The following is a 25448-nucleotide window of genomic DNA, read 5'->3' as shown; positions in this document are numbered from 1 at the left end:
AGTTATCTATAGGTACAACTTGTTCTTGGTGCTCGGATATTCAGCGTGGGCTCAGTATATCCATCCTAAGCCTCCACAAGGAAGCTTTCAACTTTGACAGGCCACAAATCTAAATGACGAATGCTTTACCTAGTTTTCACCACTAATTCTCCGCCAGAATCTTTTTCAATTCATCCCCAGCCAAAGCCTGCCATTCACCCTGGCAACATACCCTTTCACCCCCCTACACCTCAGGCCTGCCCTTTTCCAGCCTTTGGCTGCCCTCTCCTTTCTCCCCTCGCATCCTTGTCGGACTGGTTCCTTGAAGCCTGGCAGAGGTTCTTCTCTGGCACAAACCTGGCTCCTGCCCATTAAGAGTCTACACACCCCTCTCTCAATGCAGATCTAACCTATAGACAAAGGGAACACTTCTCTATCTTCTGTGAAAACAAATCACGCCTTGGCTTTTAAAGGCGAGAATAAAGAGTGGGTTGACAAAGAAAACAACCGAATAGCGCAGAGGTGAGAACAAGCTATGAGGTTAAAAATAATGAGTGGACTATGCCAACAGCCGAGGAAGCATCACCCCTCGTTACTAAGCCGCAAGGTGTCCCCCGGCCCCTTCGGTGAAGGTTAACGGGGGCGATGATCGGTGCGCCGCGCGCTGGTGTAACCCGAGCTTCCAAAGCAGCGAGTGGCACACCGCAAGTGCCCTATGGATACTTGCCAAGCGCTCAAAGTTTAAAAGAATAAAAAACGCATACACGACGAAGGCTACCGCCTGAGCAAATGCTTCAGCGGTTCTCCACCTGGGGGTCGCGACCCCTTTGGGGGGTCCAACGACCCTTTTCACCGGGTCGCCTAAGACCATCGGAAAACACATATCTAATTACATATTGTTTTTGTGGTTCATCACTATGCTTTAATTATGTTCCATTGGTAACAATGAAATTGGGGGTCCCCACACCATGAGGAACTGTATGACAGGGTCGCGGCAGTAGGAAGGTTGAGAACCGCCGGGTAGGCGCTCCCAGGTCCAGCCCCATTGTCTACCCTTCGCGCCCCGGCCTTCTCCCCGGTTTCCCTCCTCTTTCACAGCCACATTTCGAACTAAGACCGCGCGAGGACACACAGCCCCGGGAGGACAGACTTGAGCGTGCCAGGCGCAGCCCGTTGTGTGGGGAGGCGGCTTGGAAGCGAGGGCCCCCGGCCTCGGGGAGCGTCCTTTCCCGCCTTCTCCGTCCGAGTTGAGGTGAGCGATGCGGCCATCGGCACGCTCCCTCCTCCTGCTCGGCCCTGGCTGTTCTTTCCTGCTCGCTCCTTCCCCGGCCCATCGCTGCCCCGGGGTCGCTGCCTGCCCTTCCTCCCCCGCTGCCTGTTGGTCCCTTTGATTCTTTCTTTCCACCCCCTACTCCCAGACGCTCCAGGAAAATCCCTGATGTTCCCCTTTCTCCACGTCACTTCCCTCCCTTCTCCATCTCCCCCCGTTTCTCGGAGAGGTGCCTTCCCCACTAGAGGCCAGCACTCGCTCAGTCTCGCCCCTCCGTCCGCGGAGCCGCACTCGGAGAGAAAGAAGGAGGAAAAAAAAAAAAAAAAAAAGAGGAGAAAGGGACGGCGAACGAGGGGGGAAAACACCACCCCGGGCCGGCAGCGCGGAGGCCCGGGAGCGCCGTCGCCATGGCAACGGGCGCCGGCAGGAAACGAGGGACCCGCGGAGGGAGGGGGAGGAGGGCGCCGAGGGGAGGGGGGCCGGGGGAGGGGTCCACTGCCCCGGAAGCACCTCCCCGCCAGCCCCCTCCTCCAGCCCGGCCCGCAGCCCCCGGCCGGCCGCCCCCGCCTCTCGGCCCGGCAGGAAGTGACAGGCCCGGAGCGCGTCCCGGAGGCCTGGCAGCCCGCGGCCGGGCCGGACCCGGAGCGGCGGGAGGGGCGGGGTGCTGCGGCCGCGCCGGGCGCCTCCCACCCCGCCCTCGGCGCCCCCGCCCCTCCAGGAAGGGGAGGAGGCGAGGGGAGCCCGCCGCCGAGGCCGACGAGCCCCCCGCCCAGCCTGGGGTCCCCTGCCCATGAGGTGGACGCCCCCCGGGAGCCCTCGGGTGCGGAGCCAGGCGCGAAGGTAACCCGGCGCCCGCGGGCTGGGGAGGGGCGGACCCTGGGGGCTGGGCGGCGCGGGGAGGCTGCTCCGGCCGCCCCGCCGCGGGCGTGTGTCGCCCCAGGTACCTCCCCCGTCCACCCCGGCCCCCCCACCCCGGCCTCACCTCCAGCGCCCGGCTCGGTCCTCCGACTCTGCCCGTCCTCGCCTTTCTGCTGCTCCCGTCGCCGTGCGGGATGCTGTCTGTCCGGCACCCTCGTTGCTTCTGACCGCTCGCGCTCCCATTCATTTCTCCTCCTCGGACTTCGGGTCTCCCCTCCGAGCACGCTCGCTGTCTAGTTAGCTCCCCGCTTCTCAGGGTGCGCGGGGTCCCGCAGCCTCCGGCCCCTGCCCGGCGCCCCGCGATCGTCAGCACGTCTCCCCGCTCACCCGGGCCGGTGCGCTCCGCGGCCGCTCTGTCTGCCCCCTGCCCCGCTGCGTTCGATTTCTCTTCGGAGCCTCCTTGTCATCAGGGTTCTCTGTACCGGCGAGGACCCCGGGCGTCTCCTCTCCCTGTTCTCCAGGTCACTCCCATTTGTTTGGCACGGTCTTCCCCGGACCACCCCCTTCTCCCGCCACCCCGTCCCGCGCCCCAGCCTTTCTGCACGACAGTTTCATGCTTCGGGACCCCGATTCCCTTCAGGTAACTCCTGGTCCGTCGGCCCTGCACCGGGTCCACGTCAGTTCCCTTTCCTAGCCCCTCGCCCGGGGGATCTGTGCTCCTACCCACCCCACCCATCACACCCCACCCATCACACCCACAGACTGACTACCTTTCAGGGTGACCGTGGGCTAGCTGTTCTGGGGACCTCTGATGATCAGCGTCTCACTCTTTCTCCCCCTTTAATTCTGAAAACTTAAAAATTCACCGTGCCGCCCAAACTTTTTGTCGTTTTTCTTTTCTGTGCTTCTGTCTTACAATTCCAACATTGATCACTGAACGACTAGATTTATGTGCCTGGGATCCAGGACTCCCGGTTTTGATAACTAACTGCCCTTGATTTTTATTAAAGACTTCAAAGCCCGTCCCTTTCCATCTCTATACTGTAGTCATGTCACAATCGGAAGAAATTAATAGGAAGGATTGTATTCTGGGGGGAGTGAGGGATCGATCGTACGGTTTATTAGCATTTTCACCTATGAACATAGGAATTAGTGTCCCCCCCCCAGCTAGTCAAGGGGTCTCATGTCTCCGAGTCCAGTGAACTGAGTCCCGTGATAGATACAACTGTGCCTGCTGCCTCTAATCCTTACCCACTTTTTTTCTTCACATGCTGATAATGAGGATTCATGGGTCTGTATCTGTTTAGTGCTTTGATATTTTGGCAAAAGATGTGGGGAGAAGATAGACTGGAGTTGAAGCTGATATGATTTCTCCTGTATTCGTCCTGGGTTGTACTCATGTTTTCAGTGACGTTTGCTATTCCTAAATGAAACCGAAGAGATGCTAGTTCTTGGGGGATACTGACGCGATCAGGTAATATCGGGAATGGAATACCAAGAAATCTCCCCAACTCTGTTTAGTAGGCCAAGCGGGTTGATTTTATTTACTTTGTTTGCCTGTTTTGGAGGCAGTCATTAAGATAAACCCATCATAATAAAACTGTTGACAGCCCTTAGCACAAATCCTGGTTTGATGTTTACATTTGTAAACCAAAGAGTGCTCTGCTGACCTAATATTTCTAGTGGCCCCTGTTCCTCAGAAGTACAGAGTATAGTGTCCAGGTTTAACAAAAGAGAAAAAATAAGAATGAACAAAGACAAACCTTGTCATTTAGTGCTGCTTTGGAGGTATACATGTCTTCTTGTTTCTTTTTTATTTTTTTGCCTGGTTTTTACCAGTGAATGTGAGTGTACACCCCAGAGGGTGGATTGTGATCACTTTAGTAGACTAAAAAAAAATTAAATCTTACTCTCTTAATGATTTTCATTACTGTCTATTTAATGTTCAGTACCTGGGAGTCATTTGTTAAAATGACATGTTACATTCAGTTGTGAAGTTTTGCAAATGGGGAAACTGAGGTATAAGAAGGGCAAGTGTTATTAGTAACCTGAGCTGGAACCAGGCGGCCATTTGGGCTCTCTGGGCTGTAGCCTAGCTCTCCTACCTCCTAGTTTTATGACTTTCGTGATGTATTTAGCATATCTGTATCTTAGGCCCCCTCCATAAAAGGAGGACAATGAGTACTCAAACCGAATGACACTGCCTTAATCACAGACGTTTTTCTGGTTTTGAAGAAGAAGCATGTGCTAGTGTAAAGACTCCACACTCACTAGGGCAACTTCTTTCTCTTCAGAAAACCTCATTTCCACAGTTGTCAGGTGGGGATGTGATTGTTTACCTAACGGCACTGGGAGAGAGAATGTATGTGAAGAGAGAGCCTGGCCCTGTGAGAGGAGGCACCTAGCGGCTTCTCGGTTATTAAGATGATGCTGATAAGAATGAGATAAGCATAAGTTTTAAGCAGATGCAGATAAAAATGAGATAGCTATAAGTTTTAACGGGGAAGATTTTAAATTATTACAAAGTGTTACGGGAATGTAAAGTGGCCTTAGTATTATGAGGTGCTGCTGTCTTACATTCTGGCTGTTTTATGTTAATGACAGCTATGACGGAATATGGAAAGGTTGTTTATTTTGAGACACCGCATAACTTCAAAAGCGGGTGTGTGTGGGGGGAAGAGTGTATTGCAGATTTGGTAGTAATAACACTAGAAATTGTGGATTATGGAAGAAGAGGAAGATTCTTATATCTAATTTAAATAACATGAAATAAAAGTTAGAGATCAGGTGTAAATATTAATCCTTTGCTCCTTTTCTCTAGGTCTTGAGTCAGAGCACCAGCCTTGGGGACCCTGGACCACTGTCATGGAGACTGAGAGTGAGCAGAACTCCAACTCCACCAATGGGAGTTCCAGCTCTGGGGGCAGCTCTCGGCCCCAAATAGCTCAAATGTCACTGTATGAACGGCAAGCAGTGCAGGTGAGGCTCAACTCTGAGGGGCTGAGATCTGTGAGCACTGGCTTGGGGTAGGCAAGGGTGCTGGAGGATAATTGCCCTTAGTTGCTTTCCAGGACCCTGGGGGAGTTGAATTAGGTGATGACTAAGGTCCCTGCTAGCCCCGAGAATCTTAGGAATTTATAACAATCTGAGCAAGCAAACAGAGAATGAGATTCAGTCTTTACACTAAGGTGTTATTTTTTGTTTTGTTTTGTTTTTATACCATTCAGTTCATAGAGCTAGATTCTAACCATTTCTTTTCATGGATTGGCAGGTTTTTAATCTTCAGTCGTTTGTATAGATCATTCTGAGTAATGGAGTGTAAAACTCTTTAGACTAAAGCTGTATTTTTAGACAAATAGTAAATCCCATGTTTTAAAAAATCTGGGAATGGGCCTTTTACTTAAATATTTAGGTTACTAGAATAACTATGCACATCATAAGAATAGCTCTCATTATTAGAGAATATTAGTTAACACTAAAACTGAATTACCAGTATCATGTTTATAAACACCCATTAGCATTATACTGTAGCTATTTGAAAATGCCAGTTGTTTGAAAATTTTACCTGATAGAATCTTTCATAAGCTACTACTTACTCTTATTTTTTCATCATTTTCAACCCCTTAGGGCTCTATTACCTCTATTGTACCCCTAGAATATGGTCTTTTATTTTCTTCTCTTTACATTAATTGACATCTCATTGATTTTTATCCTGTCTAGTCCCAATGCTTTTTCTTGCTGTATTATGTATTTCCAGATTCCATTTTGGGAAATAAGCGTTCATGTGAGTTACACGGCTTTACTTTTCTTTATATACAAGAATAGAATAGAGCATAGCAGAATTAATTGCTTCTCCACTTTTTGAGGATTATATGAACTTACTGGTTCTCATATAAACAAATTGGACAAATCAGAAGTTGATGATTTAGCCAGACTCCCATCTTCCTTTGTTTCTCTACTTGCCACGAGTCCCTTTCACAGGATCACAGCGATTTGTGTAGAATAGGAGTTGGGAGTGAGTCTGAGTGGGCTGATCTTCTCTTTCTCCTCCTAGGCTCTGCAGGCACTGCAGCGTCAGCCCAATGCGGCTCAGTATTTCCACCAGTTCATGCTCCAGCAGCAGCTCAGCAATGCCCAGCTGCATAGCCTGGCTGCCGTCCAGCAGGTGAGAGGTCAGCAGCCAGCTGGCCCAAGAGGGAAGGGGATGGTGCTACAGGTGGGTAGGGACATACTGCATCTTCCACTAAGCCAAGCTGGAAACATAGTCTCCTCCTCCTACGTTCCTCCTGTAGGAGTGTGAATGGATCTTAGCTTCAGGGGCTGCAGTAGGAACTGTGGAGAAACTCCCTTTCAGGAGTAGGATGGCTATGTCTAGACCTGCACTGTGCAGTGTGGTAGTCACCAGCCATGTGTAGCTTTTGCTCAAGATGTGGCTAGTTCAAATTGGGGCTGTGCACTGAGAATTTGGATTTCAAAGCCTTAGTAAGGAAAAAAAAGTAAAATATCTCAGTAGTTTACATTGGTTACATGTTGAGATGAGATATATTGGCTTACATAAGATAAAGTGGAAGAGGGTATAGGAGGATAAATGGTGATGGAAGGCGACTTGACTTGGGGTGGTGAGCACACCATACAAGATGATATATTATAGTATTGTACACCTGAAACCTACATAATTTTATTAACCAATGCCACCCCAATAAATTCAATAAAAAATTAAAGTGTACTTTGCCTATTTCTTTTTTCTTTTAAAAAATGTGCATACAAGAAAATTACATATGTGGCTCGCGTTATATTTGTATTGGACAACTCTGGGTTAGGCTTACCAGTGACTCACGATGGGACCTGACCAAAGGTTCTTCCACCTAAAAGGAAGTGGGAGGAGGACAGCTTGCCTGGCTGTCCCAGGAGGGTTATGTGGGAGTTGTTGGGTTACCGCATGTGGTAATGTGAGGGTTATGGGCATAGTGAATATACTTGTCCTTGCTCCACAATAGTCTCTCAGTTCTTATTGGAAATGTCTGTTATGTTTTGTGCCTCTGATTTATTACTGGAAGATTCACAGGCTTTTCCTTTGTTTTCTCTGCTCTTTCTTATTTTCTTTCATCTCTAACAGGCCACCATTGCTGCCAGTCGGCAAGCCAGCTCCCCAAACACCAGCACCCCGCAGCAGCAGACTGCCACCACCCAGGCCTCAGTGAGTGCTGCTTCTGCCCACTGAGCGGCTTCTCTCTTTGGGTCTTTGTCTCTGGGTTAAACTTTGTGCAGCTGATCTGGGAGTGTTCATTGAGCCGTCGGTGGTATTTACTGCCCTTATGTAGAGCATGTTTGTAAAAGGCAGTGACCCACTTGGATCTGCATGAGTCTTAATGAGGAGGTCTAAGAAAGGAGAAAGAAAACCCTGGGGAAGAAGCAGACATAGTAAAGGGAAGGGACTAATCTCTGGACCCTTCAACGACAAGTAAAATTTGTTCCGTTTCGTTCCTTTGCCTTCTCAACTGTAACGCTAGTGATTAGGCCCAGTTTGTTTACTTTGGTAATACCCTGGAGTAGCCAGGATGACAGTTGTGGACAGGAAGGTATTCATTTCCCCGGACTCTATGAAAGTGAGATATTCTGTTCTTGACCGGGTCACTCTGAATTTATCAGTCATTTACATTTCCTTTTATGTCTCCTAAATCCTCAGTCCTGGTTCCTTTCTGTACCGCACAGATCAATCTGGCCACCACGTCGGCCGCCCAGCTCATCAGCCGATCCCAGAGTGTGAGCTCTCCCAGTGCTACCACTTTGACCCAATCTGTGCTACTGGGGAACACCACCTCCCCACCCCTCAACCAGTCCCAGGCTCAGATGTATCTACGGGTAAGCCACAGACACAACTGCCAGTGTCTCAGGGACATAATGTCCTGTCCCTGGCGAGGACTTGAGCAAAAGTTATTTTATTTAACCATAGTTACCCAGCTGTTTTAAGACAAGCTGATCTACTTCTTACTTACTCACCTTTAGAAGCAATGCTCAGTATTCACAGGTAGCCTGCAGATGACATTGAGATCCCAAGTTAGAAGATGCTCACCTTAACATTTGACCACATTAGCATCAGATACTCCGATCTTTAGACCTGTGGCTCAAGTACACAAATCCTAAGTGTTCTTAGCCTATCTACTTACTGTACATAAAGACTTGTTCTGAAATTCTCATTGTCTCAACTTCTTTCATGTTTGACTCTTTGTTATCAACCTGTAGTTTTGTACACATTCCAGGTTTTCTTCTGGATGATTCATCACGTATGGAGAATAAGGGTCTCCTGGGTTGGTGTGGAAAGGGGCAGGACTTTGCTGTTTCGTATCTTCTGTTTATTTTGTCTTGTGGTCCTTCCCTTCCGTTTCTTCTGTCTTTCTTCTTTTCCTCTTGTTCTCTTTCCTCTGCTCTTCCTCCTCTCCTTGCCAGCCACAGCTGGGAAACCTATTGCAGGTAAACCGGACCCTGGGCCGGAATGTGCCTCTAGCCTCCCAGCTCATCCTGATGCCTAACGGGGCAGTGGCTGCAGTCCAGCAGGAGGTGCCATCTGCTCAGTCTCCGGGAGTTCATGCAGATGCAGATCAGGTCAGTGGCAGCATTGACCTGTGGACGGGCACTGGGGAGGATGAAGGGAACGACCACAGACTAAGGCCCACCCTTCTGCCTCGTTACCACTTTTCAGGATTCTTTTTTTTGGTGTTTTTTTTTTGTTTTTTTTTTGCCTTTAATTTCTATAGAACTTGAATCCCTTACAACTTTTGAGTTATTTGAATTAGGGAGGAAAATAGATTTGACTGAAAATAGCCCTCTGGATCTGGGAAGTCTTATTTTTAACATAGGGCAGATTTCCTTAACATTTTTTTTTTTTAGCCCTTGATGGCTCAGTTTATTCAGGAAGTCTTTAATTCTCTCTTCTTGTAGTACTGTCTCTGGAAGATGAGGGATGGTTGAGGGAACTCTGTTCCATAGATGTTAAGCTGACATGGCTGAGTTGCTGGCAGAATATTTGATTCCTTCTCTTTATGAGTTCCTGTAGCTCTCTCTGCTTCTGCTCACAGTGTAGTCCCAGTGAAATCTTTCTCACCGTTGCTTCTCACTATACCTTATCTCCCTGCCCCCAAATGTGTATATATATATATAAAGTGTTAGTGTTGTATACATATTTTGAGCTGAATTTTTATCTTCTTATGAACGGGATATAAACTGGGCTCTCATAATACTTATTTTTATTTTAGTTTATCAGTTAGCAAGTAAATATTGAGTTTTCTATTGCTGTGCTCAGATGTATACTAGAAACTTAGGAGGGCTGAAAATAAGTATGTGTCAAGTCTTTATAAAGAGCTTGGAGAACCAAGAAGTACAGAAGTAAATTGCTCTAACTTTGAGTGACACAAGTAGAGAAGAGTGGCTGCATTACTTCTCAGTGACTCTTGGGATACTTGAGCAAATTTTTAGAGGATGGGTATGATTTGATTTGGAATAAAAGGAAACTGTCCTGGAGACAGAACAGTAATGTGTAAAGGTATAATTTCACATATGTGACTATGAGTTGGGGCGAGTGGATTAAGAGGCGACAACATGCTTGATTGTAGAAAAGGTCATGTTAGGGAGAAATCTGAAAGCCAAGTAACTCCATAGGTAAGAGGGGTCATTGCTGGTTGTTGAATAGCTGATTAATAGGCTAAGGCAAGTACTTTAGAAAGAATCACCTAGAAACATGTGCCTGGAGAAGAAAGAGAAATTAGGGAACCTACTAAGAAATGATTGGGGTCGCCCTAGCTGGTTTGGCTCAGTGGATAGAGCATTGGTCTTCGGACTGAAGGGTCCCAGGTTCCATTCCGGTCAAGGGCCCATGCCCTGGTTTTGGGCTTGATCTCCAGTAGGGAGTGTGCAGGAGGCAGCCGATTGATGATTCTCTCATCATTGATGTTCTATCTCTCTCCCTCTCCCTTCCTCTCTGAAATCAATAAAAATATATTTTGAAAAAAGAAAAAGAAATGCTTGGGGTCATTTAGTAAGAAGGTAAGACCTTTGTTTTAGACTCTGGTAATAGCAGTAGGATCAGAGGATGAGGTTGAGACTGCTTTCCTATCCAGTGGTTTCATTTATCCATCTGCTTGTTGAGTGTCAACATGTGGAGGGACAGAGTAGTGGTTAAAAATGTGAATCTGATGTTTGGCTCAGATTCCAGCTTCATGACTCAAATAACCTAACATCTTTTCGCCAGTTTCTTCATATATAAAACATCTATGAAATTATAAAGTATCTACCTCAGGGTGTATTGTGGGGACTAAATGAGTTGATATGTGTAAGTGTTTGAACAGTGTCTGGACATAATGAGTGTTAAGAGTACAAACTATCATTATTATATATCAGACATTCCTTAGCCTTGAATGCCCAAGAAAGTCATAATCCCTAGACTGATAGAGATTACAAATCACTGAAGCACCAGACATTGAATAAATAATCACCTGGATGGTTTGATAATTGCTTCATTAGGAAGTACTGAGTGCTTTGAAAGGGAGTTAATGGAGCCTTGGGAAGGCCTCCCTGAGAAGGTGACAGTTAAATTGGGTCTGTAGAAGTTGGTCAGGTGAAGACATTGAAGGAATGAAGGCAGAGGAATCTCATGTCCAGAGATCCTAGGAGGGCAGGAGTATTATATATTTGAGGAATTGAAAGAAGACCTGTGTTCCTGGAGTTTGGCAAAGAGGAGTGGAGATGATGTTGGAGATGGTCGGAGAAACCTCATCTTGCAGGACCTTGGGTGCTGTGTTTAGAATTTGGAGCTTTATCTGAAAGGCAGTGGGAAGCGTTGGAAGGATTTTAAACATGGAAGTGACATGAGAGATTCGATTTTTGATTTTTTAAATTTGCAAGACTGTTGGCTCCTCTATGGAAGATAAAAGGAAATGGCTTGAGTGAATATGGGGAGAGCAACACCCGTCATAGGTGGTCGTTGTTGAGATGGACAGAAATGAATAGATTTGAGAAAAACTTAGGAGGTTTTTAAAAAAGGAGAACGCATTCAGTGGTAGAGAGTTGATGGAGAGGCCTGAGATGAGCTATGGCACTGCAGAGAGATGGCTGGTAGTGATATTTATGAGATGAATGTTGGAGAAGTGGATTTGGGGTGAAGTTCACTTTTGGAAATGCTGGCTTAGAAGTGCTTGCTACCCAGAAGAAGATACTGGATCAGCAGTTTTTTATGTGGTGCCTGAGCTCTGAGTTGGAGGTAAACATACAAGAGTAGTAGGCATATAGATAATTGAAATCAAGAGAGTGTTTGAAATTTCTTAGGGGTATGGTATGGATTGAGAAGAGAAAAGCCTTTCAGATGGAGCCCTGAGGGTTAGGATGAGCCCTTAGGAAAGAGAGCAGTTCGCGGTTGAGTAAAGGGTGATGGCTGGCAAAGGGGAGTAGGGAAGAGTGACTGACAGAGAGGCAAGACAATCTGGATTGTGTGTCATGAAGACAAAGGATCAAAATGGAACAAGAGTGGCAAGAGTCCTTCATCAAGTGCAGTAGAGATGGCAAGAAAGATGGAGTCACCGACATGGATGGGAGCTATTTCAATGGAGTCATGGCGTGAGGCAAATGACTGGATAGTGGGAATAGTTGCAGTGAATGTAAATAGTTAAGAGTTTAGCAGTAGCCTGGCTGGTGTGGCTCAGTGGTTGAGCATCGACCTATAAACCAGGAGGTCATGGTTCAATTCCTGATCAGGGCACATGCCTGGGTTGTGGGCTCAATCCTCAGTGTGGGGCATGCAGGAGGCCACCGATTGATAATTCTCATCATTGGTATTTCTCTCTCTCTCTCTCTCCCTCTCCCTTCCTTTCTGAAATCAATAAAAAATATTTTTAAAGAAAAAAAAGAGTTTAGCAGTAACAGGAAAGAGGATGAAACTGGGGGCGGGGAAGTGAGGTTCCAGGATGCTGATGGAAGGAAGCCAATAGAGGAGAAATTGAAGAGACAGGAGAGAATTGATTATATAAGCTTCTTGAAAAGTAGGAAGGATAGAAGGAGAGAAGGGAGAAGTAAGTGATGGGTGCTTATGCAGCTGAACGTATAGATTTGGTGGTGGAATTGATGAAGCATCATGCTCATATAATGGTTTTATTGTTTCTACAGGGGTGGGTGAGAGGGGAAAGGGGAAGTGATTCTCATGTATAGGGAAAGCAGCAATGTTTTAAGAAGCCATGGAAAGGAAGCTGACTAAAAAAAAAAAACTGTCTAATTGCCAGATAATAAGTGCCCCAGCACCCAATCCTGATGATTCTTGTAAACCATTCTCTAAAGCTATCATCTCTTCTTCTTTGCTCCTATTGCCTGACTCCAGGTTCTTTTCATTTTTCACCTGAATTACTGTACTAGTTTTCTAATTGGCTTCTTGACTTCAGCCTTTCTCTACTTCTAATCCTCTTCCACATTACTGTCAGAACAAGTTTTCTTAGAAAATATATGTTGTTACTAGCATTTTAAATTGTACCTCTGATATGCAGAATTTGATCAATCATAATCCTTGGCTCATGACATTCTCTCATTAATGGCCCATTCAAGGTACACTTTTATTTATTTACTCAGTAAGTTTTAAAATACAATAAGCAATCCCAGTTTCATCTACTGCCTGCCTCTACCCAGGGTGAGGACATTCTGATTCCTACTAAATTCATCCTTCCGTTGTGTCTCTTTTTATATGGTTTTATTGTATTTACATATAATAAAGACATTTTTATAATGGAAAATTTTAAACATATAAAAATATGAATTTCTACGTACTTACCATCTAGTTTCAACATTGATGAACACATGGCCAATATTTTTAGGCCTTTCACACACACACACACACACACACACACACACACACACACTCAGGGGTGGGCAAAAGTAGGTCAATAATAACAATAAATAATATAACAAATAAATAATACAAGAATAAACTTTTTAATACTCATAACTGTAAACCTACTTTTGCCTACCTCTGTATATAAAAATAAAAAATAGAATATATAAAAAATACATATTTTATTTTAAAGGTATTTGTGCTCTTCTCAATCCATAAAGTACTGTATGCAGTCTTTGAGAATTCTTTCTTAATAGCTTATTGTCATGATCTATCCATATTGTTGTATGTCATTGTACTTTATTAATTTTGATTTCTATATAATAGTCCATTGTGTGAATATATTATAGTTCATTTATTTTCTCTTCTGATAATGGCCATTTGGGTTGTTCTAGGCACTTACTACTATGAATAGTGCTGCTGTGAACATTTTTATACATGCCTCCAGCTGTACACAGCAAGGTTTCTCTTTAGGAATTCCTGGGGTGTAGGGTGTGTGAATGTTCATTTTAAGATATGATGCCAAACTGTTTTCCAAAGTTGTTGTACTGATTTCATTTCCATTTCCATCAGCAATGTTTCAAAGAATGGTTTCAACTGTAGATTTCATCATGTTTATTCTGATTAATCTTCTCCAATAGCTTCCTGTCATCAATTAGGTACTCATCATTCCTTCTCTCTATTCATATTTTGGAGTACTTACTATGTGTCAGGAACTGTGCTAGGTGCTGGGAATACAACAATGAAGACGATAGATACACGTTCTGTTTCCAAACTGAAGTTCAGACTCCTTATTTTAACACACCAAGCCCTTCATGATCCGGCACCTTTCTACCCCACTACCCTCAGCCTACTTTCCTGGTTTCATTTCTTGCTACTCCCTCTAACTCCAAACATAAAGGAAATATTTATAATTTCCAAAAATACTATTCTTTTTCTTGGCTCAATGGTCTTGCAAATGTTACCTATATTTTCAAACCCTCACCTTCACTATTACCGATTGGGCCTCAGGTCAAGCATCACCTGTGTTAGGAAGCCCTCCCTAAGCTTTGTATTCTGAGTTAATCTTCCCATTCTGGGCTCCCACAGCACTGTGTGCATACCTGTGCATAGTGCCATATTGTTATTGGTGATTTTCTTGTCTTTCTTTTCTAGTAGAAAGGACTCATTAATGGCAGGGATTGTGTCTTTCATCTCTGCATTCCCAGTACCCAGTGTAATACCTGAAGCATAGTAGGTATTTGGTAGATATTAAATGAATGAATGAATGAATGAATGACTGGAAAGAAAAGGGAAAATCTGAGACACTTTGACGGAATTAATGACTGTACTTGGTGATACATTTGATACTGAATAAAGGAGACTGAAAATAAAATTTGATATAAGAGTTTTTCCCTGGGTGACTGGAAGGCCTTTAATGTATATAATTGGGAAATTGAGCATACAAGCTGAGGTGGGCTGTGGAATATCTGCTGCGATCCTTGCTGCTTCTGAATCTGTCACTGAAATCTTTGACCCTAGTGCCTCTTGTTCACCTTTTCTCAGTCTTGTTCTTCTTATCTTTCAGGTGCAGAACTTGGCAGTGAGGAACCAACAGGCCTCAGCCCAAGGCCCTCAAATGCAAGGCTCTACTCAGAAGGCCATTCCTCCTGGAGCATCCCCTGTCTCTAGCCTCTCCCAGGGTTCCAGCCAGGCCCTAGCTGTGGCTCAGGCTTCCCCTGGGGCCTCAGGCCAGTCCCTCAACCTTAGTCAAGCTGGTGGAAGCAGTGGAAATAGCATCCCAGGGTCCATGGGTCCAGGTGGAAGTGGCCAGGCACCTGGAGGCTTGGGTCAGTTGCCTACCTCAGGAATGGGGGGTGGTGGGAGCTGTCCCAGGAAGGGCACAGGAGTGGTGCAGCCCTTGCCTGCAGCCCAAACAGTGACTGTGAGTCAGGGCAGCCAGACAGAGGCAGAAAGTGCGGCAGCTAAGAAGGCAGAAGCGGATGGGACTGGTCAGCAGAACGTGGGCATGAACCTGACACGGACAGCTACACCTGCTCCCAGCCAGACCCTTATTAGCTCAGGTAAACGGTCACTTCTCATGTCATTATTCTCAGAACTGTTTGAAAGCTCAGAATACATTTCTTTCTTTGCCTTTTTCTTGCTTCTTGTCACATCACCCTTGATCATATTAGTTCAGGGAGGCAGGAGGACAGGTAACAGATCTTTTCTGTTTCCACCAGGCAGCAATCATTTTACAAGTTGCCTTAGACCCTGAGTTCTTTAGTTTACTTACTCTACCTATTCATTTACCCAGTTCTTATTCAATTGCGTACTATGTTCTAGGAGGGCTAGAGTTACATCTTTGAAAAATAGATCCCCTGTCTTCATGGAGCTTAGAATCTAGCATAAAGGATGAATACTCCTCATCGGTGTTTGATGGTGGTTAGGTGGCCCAATGTAGAGCAGAGGTGACATAAGTGTCCTAGGGCACTTAGGACTAGCAAATAGAGCCCTGGTTTAATATAGTCAACTTGTGCCTGGCTGGTGTGGCTCAGTTTTTGAGCATTGACCTATGAACCAGGAGGTCACAGTTCCATTCCCAGTCAAGGCACATGCTCAGGTGGTGGGCTGGAACCCCAGTGTGGGGCATGCAGGAGGTAGCCGATCCATGGTTCTCTCTCATCATTGATGTTTCGATCTCTCTCCTTTTCTCTCTAAAGTAAAACACACACACACACACACACACACACACACACACACACACACACACACACAGTCATCTTGTGATCATCTGTGTCAATGATAAGGGTGAAGAAGAATAAATAATATAACAACCCAAATAGTTTATACTTGCTTTCAGACTCTGGTTAGATATAGTTAGGTATGTATACCTTACTTGGTAATGTTTTTCTTTTTACTTGGTAATGTTTAGTTTTACCTTCATTTTACCTTCCTTGTTTCTAGCACTTTAGTTATTGCTACATATGGATAATTTATTTACAAAAGTTAATTATCGGTTGTAGTGCTAATAACTTAGTATTTACATATTATAGCAGTTCTGTTTCCAGAGTGCTTTCATAACAGATATGTTTTCTGGACAATCTGGTAGGTGTATGAGGTGGGGAGTGAGGTTGTCAACTCATTTACAGTGGTGGAAACTGGGTAAAGTCAGAACCTTCGGCTGCTGACTCTGAGAATTCTCATGGTGGGGACCTAAGTTGATGAGTCTTAAAAATTAACATTCATGGGAAGGTGTTGGTATATTTACTTCCAAGGACATTTATTCTTTCAGTGACTGTTAAGTGTTTCTAATGTGCTGGATTAGAGGGATGTAAAAATGAATAAAACATGGACTCAGCCTTGAGGAACTCAGAGTCCAATCACATAGAAGATGGGCCAACTTACTTGACTGAGTTCAAAGTAACAGGATTAAGTATAGCAAAGAAAATAAAAGTTAGATACATGTAAGAAATTACTGGAGGTCATTAAATGATTGAACAAGGGAGTTCTTCTCTTGAGATCTTTAAGATTAGAGACAGTAATATCTGATAATGTCTGACTCAGGAAAGAGAATGAATGAGGTGATCTCTTAGGACCTTCTAGGTTGGATTTCCATCCATTGTGTGATTCCAAAACAGTACAGTTTGGAAAGGCGATTTTTACTTCCCATAATGATGATTATTTTCTGCTTTTCTTCCTTTTTGTTCCATTCTGGGCGTGGTTCCTATAGCCACCTACACACAGATCCAGCCCCATTCCCTGATTCAGCAACAGCAACAGATCCACCTCCAGCAGAAACAAGTGGTGATCCAGCAGCAGATTGCCATCCACCACCAGCAACAGTTCCAGCACCGTCAATCGCAGCTACTCCACACAGCCACACACCTCCAGTTGGCCCAGCAGCAGCAGCAGCAGCAACAGCAGCAGCAGCAGCAGCAGCAGCAGCAAGCCACAACCCTCTCTGCCCCTCAGCCACCACAGGTCCCACCTACTCAGCAGGTCCCACCTTCCCAGTCCCAGCAGCAAGCCCAAACCCTGGTTGTTCAACCCATGCTTCAATCTTCACCCTTGTCCCTCCCACCTGACCCAACTCCCAAGCCACCCATCCCTCTCCAATCCAAACCACCTATAGCACCGATCAAGCCTCCTCAGTTAGGACCTGCTAAGATGTCAGCTTCCCAGCAACCACCACCCCATATCCCTGTGCAAGTTGTGGGCACCCGACAGCCAGGTACAGCCCAGGCACAGGCTTTGGGGTTGGCACAGCTGGCAGCTGCTGTGCCTGCTTCCCGGGGGCTGCCAGGTACAATGCAGCCTGGTCAGGCCCATTTGGCCTCTTCGCCACCATCATCCCAGGCTCCTGGTGCACTGCAGGAGTGCCCTTCCACACTGACCTCTGGGATGACCCTTGCTCCTGTGCAGGGGACAGCACATGTAGTAAAGGGTGGGGCTACCGCCTCCTCACCTGTTGTAGCCCAGGTCCCTGCTGCCTTCTACATGCAGTCTGTGCACCTGCCGGTGAGTGACGTCTGATGGTTTTGAGGGTGCTGTCACTCTCTTTTTTTAATTAAAAAAAATTGATTGATTGACTTTAGAGAGATAGGGATATGTTGCTACACTTATTTATGCATTCATTGGTTGCTTCTTCTATGTGCCCTGACCAGGGATTGAACCCACAACCTTGGCTTGTCAGGTTGACACTCTAACCTACTGAGCAACCCAGCCAGCGGGGCTACTGTCACTCTTAAGAGTGGACCTGTGGCTGAGTAGAATTAGAGCTTCACATAGTAGGGGAATGAAGAGTTTAGAAGGTTTTTATTTGTTCCTTTGTGAGAGATTAATGGAAACTTAAGATACTAATATTCTTTTTGTAAGAGAGAGCGATGTTAATGTATATAATGTCTGAACTTCATACTCCTAAATCTGCTACTGAAGTCATTCTGGGTTTTTGGATCTGTACTGGGTTTGATCAAGATAGCTGTAACCACCTAAATAATCTTTAGAAAACAACAGTTCTTAGTTGGGCCATAATGAATCCAGGGTCTCAAGGTCTATGTCAGGACTAATGAACGTTGCATTTTCTTTTGTCCTGAGGTGGAAGTTACACCTCTTGGGAATGACCAGGAATTTTAATGTACCATGAGAAATATACAAATTGGGGAATCTGGAACTAAGGAAACTTTATCTGAAAATACGGAGTATTGCCGAAACCGGTTTGGCTCAGTGGATAGAGCGTCAGCCTGCGGACTGAGGGGTCCCAGGTTCGATTCCGGTCAGGGGCATGTGCCTGGGTTGCGGGCATATCCCCAGTAGAAGATGTGCAGGAGGCAGCTGATCGATGTTTCTCTCTCATTGATGTTTCTAACTCTCTATCTCTCTCCCTTCCTCTCTGTAAAAAATCAATAAAATATATTTAAAAAAAAAAAAAAAAGAAAATATGGAGTATTTATGGTTCCTTATCTTCCTTTACTTAAAACTCTTGATTTCTTTTCTGTTCTTTTCTTATAGGGCAAGCCCCAGACATTGGGTGTGAAACGCAAGGCTGAGTCTGAGGAGGAAAGAGATGATGTCTCCACATTGGGTTCAATGCTTCCTGCCAGGGCATCTCCGGTAGCAGAGAGCCCAAAGGTCATGGAGGAGAAGAGCAGTTTTGGAGGTGAGAGACTGTCTTCTGCAGTGCTGTTGGAGTGCACAGAGATTAACGTTCTGAGTGAGTGAGCTAACAGATAAGTCTGGTTCTGTAGAGTATGGGTCCTGCAGTTGGTGGACAAATGAATAGATTGAAAAAAACAGAATCCAGGGTGAATGAGCAAAGGTGAACATGCAGCCTGGATGATGTGGCTCAGTGGTTGAGCATGGACCCATGAACCAGGAGTCACGGTTCGAATCCTGGTCAGGGCACATGCCCATGTTGCCGCTCCATCCCCAGTAGGGGGCATGCAAAAGGCAGCTGATCGATGATTTTCATCATTGATGTTTCTATCCCTCTCTCCTCCCTTCCTCTCTCTGAAAAAAAGAAAAAAAAAAAAAGGTGAACATGTATTATTGTGGAAGATTAGGCTGGCTTGGCTAATAGAGGGGTCAGTTACGTTATCCCATATCTATTCCTTAATTTGTGTTTATTTTCCAGAGAAAGTTGAATCAGTGACCAGTGTGAATGCTAATACCCCAAACAGTGAACTAATATCCTTGGCACCTGCCCCATCAGCACCACCTCCTACACTAGCCATGGTGTCCAGACAGATGGGCGACTCAAAACCCCCACAGGCCATTGTGAAGCCTCAGATTCTCACCCACATCATTGAAGGCTTCGTCATCCAGGAAGGAGCAGAACCTTTCCCGGTGAGGGCAGGGCCGGAAGATGGGGCTTTCAAGTGGGGACTTAGACTGACTGTTGCCTTTTCAAATGCCACTAAATCAGAAGGCTCAGAACTAGTTAGTTACTAGAGAATGGTTCAGTTCTGCTGTTCATTTGGTGAGTTGTAAAAGGAAGGGAAAAAGAATAATATGTGGATCAGAAAATGAAAATTTTGGGAAGAGAAGAAAAGGCAGGAGGTGACCTTGAAAGCTGTAATATTTTATTAGACCAGGGGTCTTCAAACTTTTTAAACAGGGGGCCAGTTCCCTGTCCCTCAGACCGTTGGAGGGCCGGACTATAGTTCAAAAAAAAACTAGTCGGCTGCTAAGCAACAGGCAGCGGCGGCAAAAACACCTGGCGGGCTGGATAAATGTTTTCAGCTGGCTGCCGCATGTGGCCCGAGGGCCATAGTTTGAGGACCCCTGTGTTAGACAAACTAGGTTTGGTTTATAGTGAAGAAAATTGTGGTAGAAAGTTAATGGACTATTCTAAGTACCACAAGTTGCAAAACTAGAACATAGGTATCCTGATTCCTAGTGCATTCCCTCAACTTAGGAAGGAAAAGGACAAAAAAGGGAGCCAGGGTAAGACTCTGTTCTCCAGTGTTTGTCTGAAAAAAGCCTCTTAGAGACTCTTGATTCCCGTATTGAAAATGATTCTCTCTGAAACAGACTTGACCATTAGCTTAGAAATCCAGGCAAAGACTTAATGGTGAGAAACGCTGGGAAAGCTATGGAGAAGCAGAAAGGAATTAGGCTAACTTAACTGTGACCTTCTTCTGGGACAGGTGGGTTGTTCTCAGTTACTGAAAGAGTCTGAGAAGCCTCTACAGACTGGCCTCCTGACAGGGCTGAATGAGAACCAGTCATGTGGCCCCTTGGGAGGGGACAGCCCATCTGCTGGTAAGTATTTACTTAGAGACCTGTCTGGGGAAGGAGGCTCATGCAGATGTATTTGAAGACTCAGTATAAAATAGTAATCATCAGTTTAAAGTGGGACTTATATAATGTCCATCCAGACACACATACTATATCACATACTAGAATATGTAGAATCACACAAAAGGAATTCCACAGGATTAGGGAGATTTTTATCAGGCTAAAGTAAGCTGTTAAATTATCTTATATAATAAAAGGCTAATATGTAAATTGACCAAACGGTGGAATGACCGGTCGCTATGATGTGCACTGACCACCAGGAGGCACACACTAAATGCAGGAGCTGCCCCCTGGTGGTCAGTGCACTCAACAGAGGGAGCACCTCTCAGCCAGAAGCCGGGCTCATAGCTGGTGAGCGCAGCGGTGGTAGTGGGAGCCTCTCCCACCTCCATGGCAGTCGGACATTCCCTGAGGGCTCCCGGACTGCGAGAGGGTGCAGGCTGGGCTGAGGGACCCCCCATCCTGTGAGTGCACAAATTTTGTGCACCAGGCCTCTAGTTTAATATAAGGGTATATTTTTCAAAAGATAATCTAAATAAAATAGGATATTTCTAAATCTCCAGTTCTCTTTAGGTTTTATAATCTACTAGAGGCCCGGTGCACAAAAATTTGTGCACTCGGGGGGTGAGGGGGGGAGTCCCTCAGCCCGGCCTGTGCCCTCTCTTAGTCTGGGACCCCTCAGGGGATGACCACCTGCTGGCTTAGGCCCGCTCCCCAGGGGATTGGGCCTAAGATGGCAATCAGACATCCCTCTGGCAGCCCGGCAGCCCTTGGGGGATGTCCACCTGCCAGCAGGGAGCAGCCCTAAACTGCAGTCAGACATCCTTAGCGCTGCTGAGGAGGCAGGAGAGGCTCCCACCACCACTGCTGTACTGGCAGCCATCAACCTGGCTTGTGGCTGAGCAGAGCTCCCCCCTGTGAGAGCGCACTGACCACCAGGGGCCAGCTCCTGCATTGAGCGTCTGCCCCCTGGTGGTCAGTGTGTGTCATAGTGACCAGTCATTCCCAGTCCTTCTGCTGTTAGGGTCAATTTGCATATTACCTTTTTACTATATAGGCTAGCAGCCTGGTGCACGCGTGGGGGCCGGCTTGTTTGCCCTGAAGGGTGTCCCGGATCAGGGTGGGGGGTCCCCACTGGGGTGCCTGGCCAGCCTGGATGATGGGATGATGGCTGTTTGCAGCTGGTCATACCCCCTTCAGGGTGGGGGTCCCCACTGGGGTGCCTGGCCAGCCTGGATGAGGGGATGATGGCTGTTTTTAGGCTGCCCGCACCCCCTTCAGGGTGGGGGTCCCCACTGGGGTACCTGGCCAGTCTGGGTGAGGGGCTGAGGGCCATTTTCAGGCTGGCTGGTGACTGAAGCTCCCAGCCTCTCCTTTTTTTCTTTTTTTTTTTTATTCTGGGATTTATTTACCTTCTATGGCTGTCACTGGAACTGAGAGCCGGCTTTAGCTCTGAGGCCGGCTCCAGCTTGAGGCCTCGGCTGCTGAAAGCAGGCATCTGGGGTTGTTTGGGTTCTATAATTGAAATACTGTTGCCATCACTGCCGCTCTAAGCTCCGAGGCAGGCTAGTTGAAAGCAGGTTTCTGGAGCTTGTTTAGCTTCTATAATTGCAACATAGTTGCTTAGACTGCAGCTCAGAGGCAGGCAGCGGCAGGCGGTGAAACTTGGCTTCCTCTATCACTGGAGCAAGCAAGCCTCCTGTTCGCTTCAGCTGCCTGGCTGCCAGCTGCCATCTTGGTTGGCAGTTAATTTGCATATCACCCTGATTAGCCACTGGGAAGCATTTGGGGATATGGTCAAGTTGCATGTTTCTCTTTTATTAGATAGGATATTAAAGACTCTTATTTACATTTCCTTTCTGCTTTTGGGAACTTTGTGGGGGAGGGATATCTTTCTAGGCATTAGTAATTAGTTCCTCTCTCCTGTTCAGAAATGCAGTCTTGGCTGAAATCTGAGGGTGTGATTGGGATAAAATTTGTAATCAAAATAGAAATAGTCTAGCTTAAGGATAGGAAGACTAAAATGAACATGCCTTTGGGATTCTGGAATTCGAACTTTGTTTTAGGGTGGTGTAGGTCTTTGGGGGCAAATTCTGAGAGTAATTAGAGTCCAGTTCTGAGCCTACTGATGGTTTGAGCAGCAGCAGAAACCCTTGCAGCTTTCAAGTGATGCCTTGTTTTTCAGAGCTAGATAAGAAGGCGAATCTCCTGAAGTGCGAATACTGTGGGAAGTACGCCCCTGCAGACCAGTTTCGAGGCTCCAAGAGATTCTGCTCCATGACTTGTGCTAAGAGGTACTGGGCACTCCCCCTCACTTTCAGCAGTGGTTTTTTCATCTAATATTATAGCCCTTCCCTAGGATCATCAATCTCACAGCTGATACTTGAGTGTCTCCTTTGTTTTCATAGTCTTCCCCAAATCAGCTCTTAAAATACCAGTTCACAAGCTTAGGGTAACAAGGTAGTTTTCTGTAGCACTTTTGATCTCTTACATGTGCCTGACCTGTAGGTATAATGTGAGCTGTAGCCACCAGTTTCGGCTGAAGAGGAAAAAAATGAAAGAGTTTCAAGAAGCCAATTATGCTCGTGTTCGTCGGCGTGGACCCCGCCGCAGCTCCTCTGACATCGCCCGTGCCAAGATCCAGGGCAAGCGACACCGGGTGAGCTGCTGTCCCAGTGCCACCGTTAAAATGGGCCTAAACAGTGTGAGATCAGAACTCTGGTTTTGCATTGATTGCCTTACTCCAGATTCCAAGATCCTGACTTTTTTTTCTCTCCTCTGATTACTGGTTTATACATCCATTAATCCTTATATTACATTTGAGTAGGGAAAATCTAGATCATTGGTAGGGGAGAATCAAGAGTTGATAGTTTATACTTGAAAGGCACTTGAGAGTAGACAGGTGACTGACTGGACATTTGCAAATGAAGTACAAATTACCTCACTTGTGGTGAGATTCAGTTTTCCTCCATGCCCGATATGAACCCAAACCCAGGGGGCGTTGGGGAGGGCAGAGGAAACTTATTCATGACCTCACTGTTTTTTGGTTTTCTTTATAGGGTCAAGAGGACTCTAGCCGGGGTTCAGATAATTCCAGTTATGATGAAGCACTCTCTCCAACATCTCCTGGGCCTTTATCAGTGAGAGTGGGGCATGGAGATCGAGACCTGGGGAACCCCAATACAGCTCCACCTACCCCAGAATTACACGGCATCAACCCTGTGTTCCTGTCCAGCAATCCCAGCCGTTGGAGTGTAGAGGAGGTGTATGAGTTTATCGCTTCTCTACAAGGTACTGAGGGCCTATCCAAAAGAACTCAGGTCACATATATACTTAGTTTTCCTGAGCTCTTCACACAGGCCTTGAGAACAGGGAACATAACTGACTTTTAAGCAGTAGAGGCTTGAAGGCTGTACTTTTTTTGATATTTATTCAAGTTACTTGCCTACAGGCTCGTCTACTAATTCCATCTGGATTGTCATTCTCTGTTATGTCAGCAATTTCAATGTATTTCATCTCGTATGACTCAGCTTTCTTACCATTAATTTTTGGATAAAGCACATTTTTATGTGATTGTGACACCTACCATGGATAGACTTTTTCAGTGGAGAGGGGGATTAGAAAATAAGGGGCCATTATTGCCCCATTCTCTTCAAAGCAGGAATGTTTATGAGCTGTTCTTGACAAAGGGATGGTTTTCTCCAGAAATCTCCCTGCCCTTCTTGCTATTTGTCTGAATTCTGTGCTCTTAAACAAGTGTCACAAAGGCTCATTTGAACTTTTCTTGCCAGTGTAAAAGAAAACATTTATTTTTGTCCCCACCCTTTCCCCTCCTAAGGCTGTTTGAATGAGGTTATTTCTCTGGTTGGAACTTAGTTCCTCCATGATCTTGGCTTTCTTTTAAATAGCCAGTTGCCGATTTCCTTTTCTTCCAAAGCTTGTCATCTCAAATCTTCATATTACTGAATTTAGGATACGTACTTTGGGATTAACCATTGCTACGTTTGCATGTTTTTCATCGAGTTTCCCCCTCCTATATGGTGCTACCTTACACTTTCTCATACATATTCCCATTTTCTTCTAGGCTGTCAAGAGATTGCAGAGGAGTTTCGTTCCCAGGAGATTGATGGACAGGCCCTTTTATTACTTAAAGAGGAACATCTTATGAGTGCCATGAACATCAAGCTGGGCCCAGCCCTCAAGATCTGCGCCAAGATCAACGTCCTCAAGGAGACCTAAGGTGGCCTTCTTGCACAAAGCAGCCTAAGGCAGACACTCCCCACTGTCCAGGCTATAACCTGCCTGGTGCCCGCAGACTTTACAGGGAATAAATAACTTTTCCAATTACATAAATCTGTGGAGGGGATTTCTAAGACAGGGAAAGAATGTGCAAGAATTGGTTGCTGGTGCTACATGGTGGAGCTTGGACATTTTCTCTGGGTTCTACTTTATTTTCTAAAATCTTTATAGTTCTTACCATTTTCACCTACCCTAATCCAATCTTTATAAAAATGAACTCTACAGAGAACTAGTACTGCTCAGCCTTTTTCTGGAGTGGGGTAGCCAGGGTCTTAGTTCTCCAAGAAGATACAGTGTGGCAAGGCAAGGAAATGGGTGGAAGGTAGGTGTACCTCCCCAATGGGAGGAGGGTTCTTCTAGCTTGACACAAGCGGTAAAATCCAATACTCCCTCTGGATTGTCGGACTGTAGCTATGGCCGTTTTCTTTGTCATCATCCACTCCCTTCCTATTGAACATTTTCTCCTCCATCCATGGCAGGCTCACCAGCTGGTGTAGGCACTTGGCTGGCATCATTTTGTTTTGCTGCAGGAACTAAGTGTTTGGCACACATGTGGCTGTTGTCATTCTTCCTGTATCCTCCCTACTCCCTTCCAATTTATCTGATGTCTTCTACCTTTTTAGTTCCAACTCTGCTGTGTCCAATAGCTTTATAAAACAGGAGTGTGTGGAGCTGAGGTCAGGAGGATAAATGCCTGCCTTAGGCGCTATTCCTTATACAACAAAAATATTCAATATTTTTTTCCTCTTCAGTAAAAGGATAAAAATTGGTCTCAGTTGTCTCTTACTCTAATCCAGTGTCTTTAGTCTCTACCTTCTTTCACACAAATGACTAGGCCAATATTTTTTTTTTTTTTTTTAATCTTTCAAGTGTTTTTGTACAAAAATGTTAGGGTTTTTT

General features: G+C 45.7%; 1 protein-coding gene across 9 annotated transcripts; it reads left to right on the top strand.

The window, feature by feature from the left end:
* Positions 1 to 1103: 1103 nt before the first annotated feature.
* Positions 1104 to 25317, top strand: PHC1 (polyhomeotic homolog 1). Of its 9 annotated transcripts, none has more exons than XM_036302032.1 (15): positions 1104 to 1231; positions 4929 to 5086; positions 6162 to 6272; positions 7224 to 7304; positions 7820 to 7969; positions 8555 to 8710; positions 14539 to 15034; positions 16684 to 17471; positions 18462 to 18609; positions 19084 to 19295; positions 20099 to 20213; positions 22435 to 22543; positions 22758 to 22908; positions 23309 to 23540; positions 24334 to 25317. In XM_036302032.1, exons 2-15 carry the CDS (start codon positions 4973 to 4975, stop codon positions 24486 to 24488), a joined length of 3018 nt encoding a protein of 1005 aa, XP_036157925.1. In that variant the 5' UTR covers positions 1104 to 1231; positions 4929 to 4972; the 3' UTR covers positions 24489 to 25317. The 9 variants fall into 9 exon arrangements, 8 of the variants coding, with proteins under 8 accessions (XP_036157925.1, XP_036157924.1, XP_036157921.1 ...); XM_036302031.1 differs by lacking the exon at positions 1104 to 1231 and adding an exon at positions 1883 to 2089; XM_036302028.1 differs by lacking the exon at positions 1104 to 1231 and adding an exon at positions 2629 to 2747 and having other exon boundaries at positions 8579 to 8710.
* The last annotated feature ends 131 nt before the right edge of the window (positions 25318 to 25448 follow it).

Source organism: Myotis myotis, unplaced genomic scaffold, assembly GCF_014108235.1.
Source record: "Myotis myotis isolate mMyoMyo1 unplaced genomic scaffold, mMyoMyo1.p scaffold_m19_p_3, whole genome shotgun sequence".
In the NCBI taxonomy this organism is placed as follows: domain Eukaryota; kingdom Metazoa; phylum Chordata; class Mammalia; order Chiroptera; family Vespertilionidae; genus Myotis; species Myotis myotis.
Note: the sequence above shows the minus strand (reverse complement) of the source record. Positions and strands in the feature narration are given on the sequence as shown.

What these genes read in the sequence shown, in the direction of transcription:
- PHC1 (XM_036302032.1), top strand. Translation starts at nt 4,973, where the DNA reads ATGGAGACTGAGAGTGAGCAGAACTCCAACTCCACCAATGGGAGTTCC. An exon ending in GGAGAAGAGCAGTTTTGGAG is followed by an intron (nt 18,610 to 19,083) that starts GTGAGAGACTGT and finishes TTTATTTTCCAG; the next exon opens with AGAAAGTTGAATCAGTGACC. An exon ending in GTTTATCGCTTCTCTACAAG is followed by an intron (nt 23,541 to 24,333) that starts GTACTGAGGGCC and finishes ATTTTCTTCTAG; the next exon opens with GCTGTCAAGAGATTGCAGAG.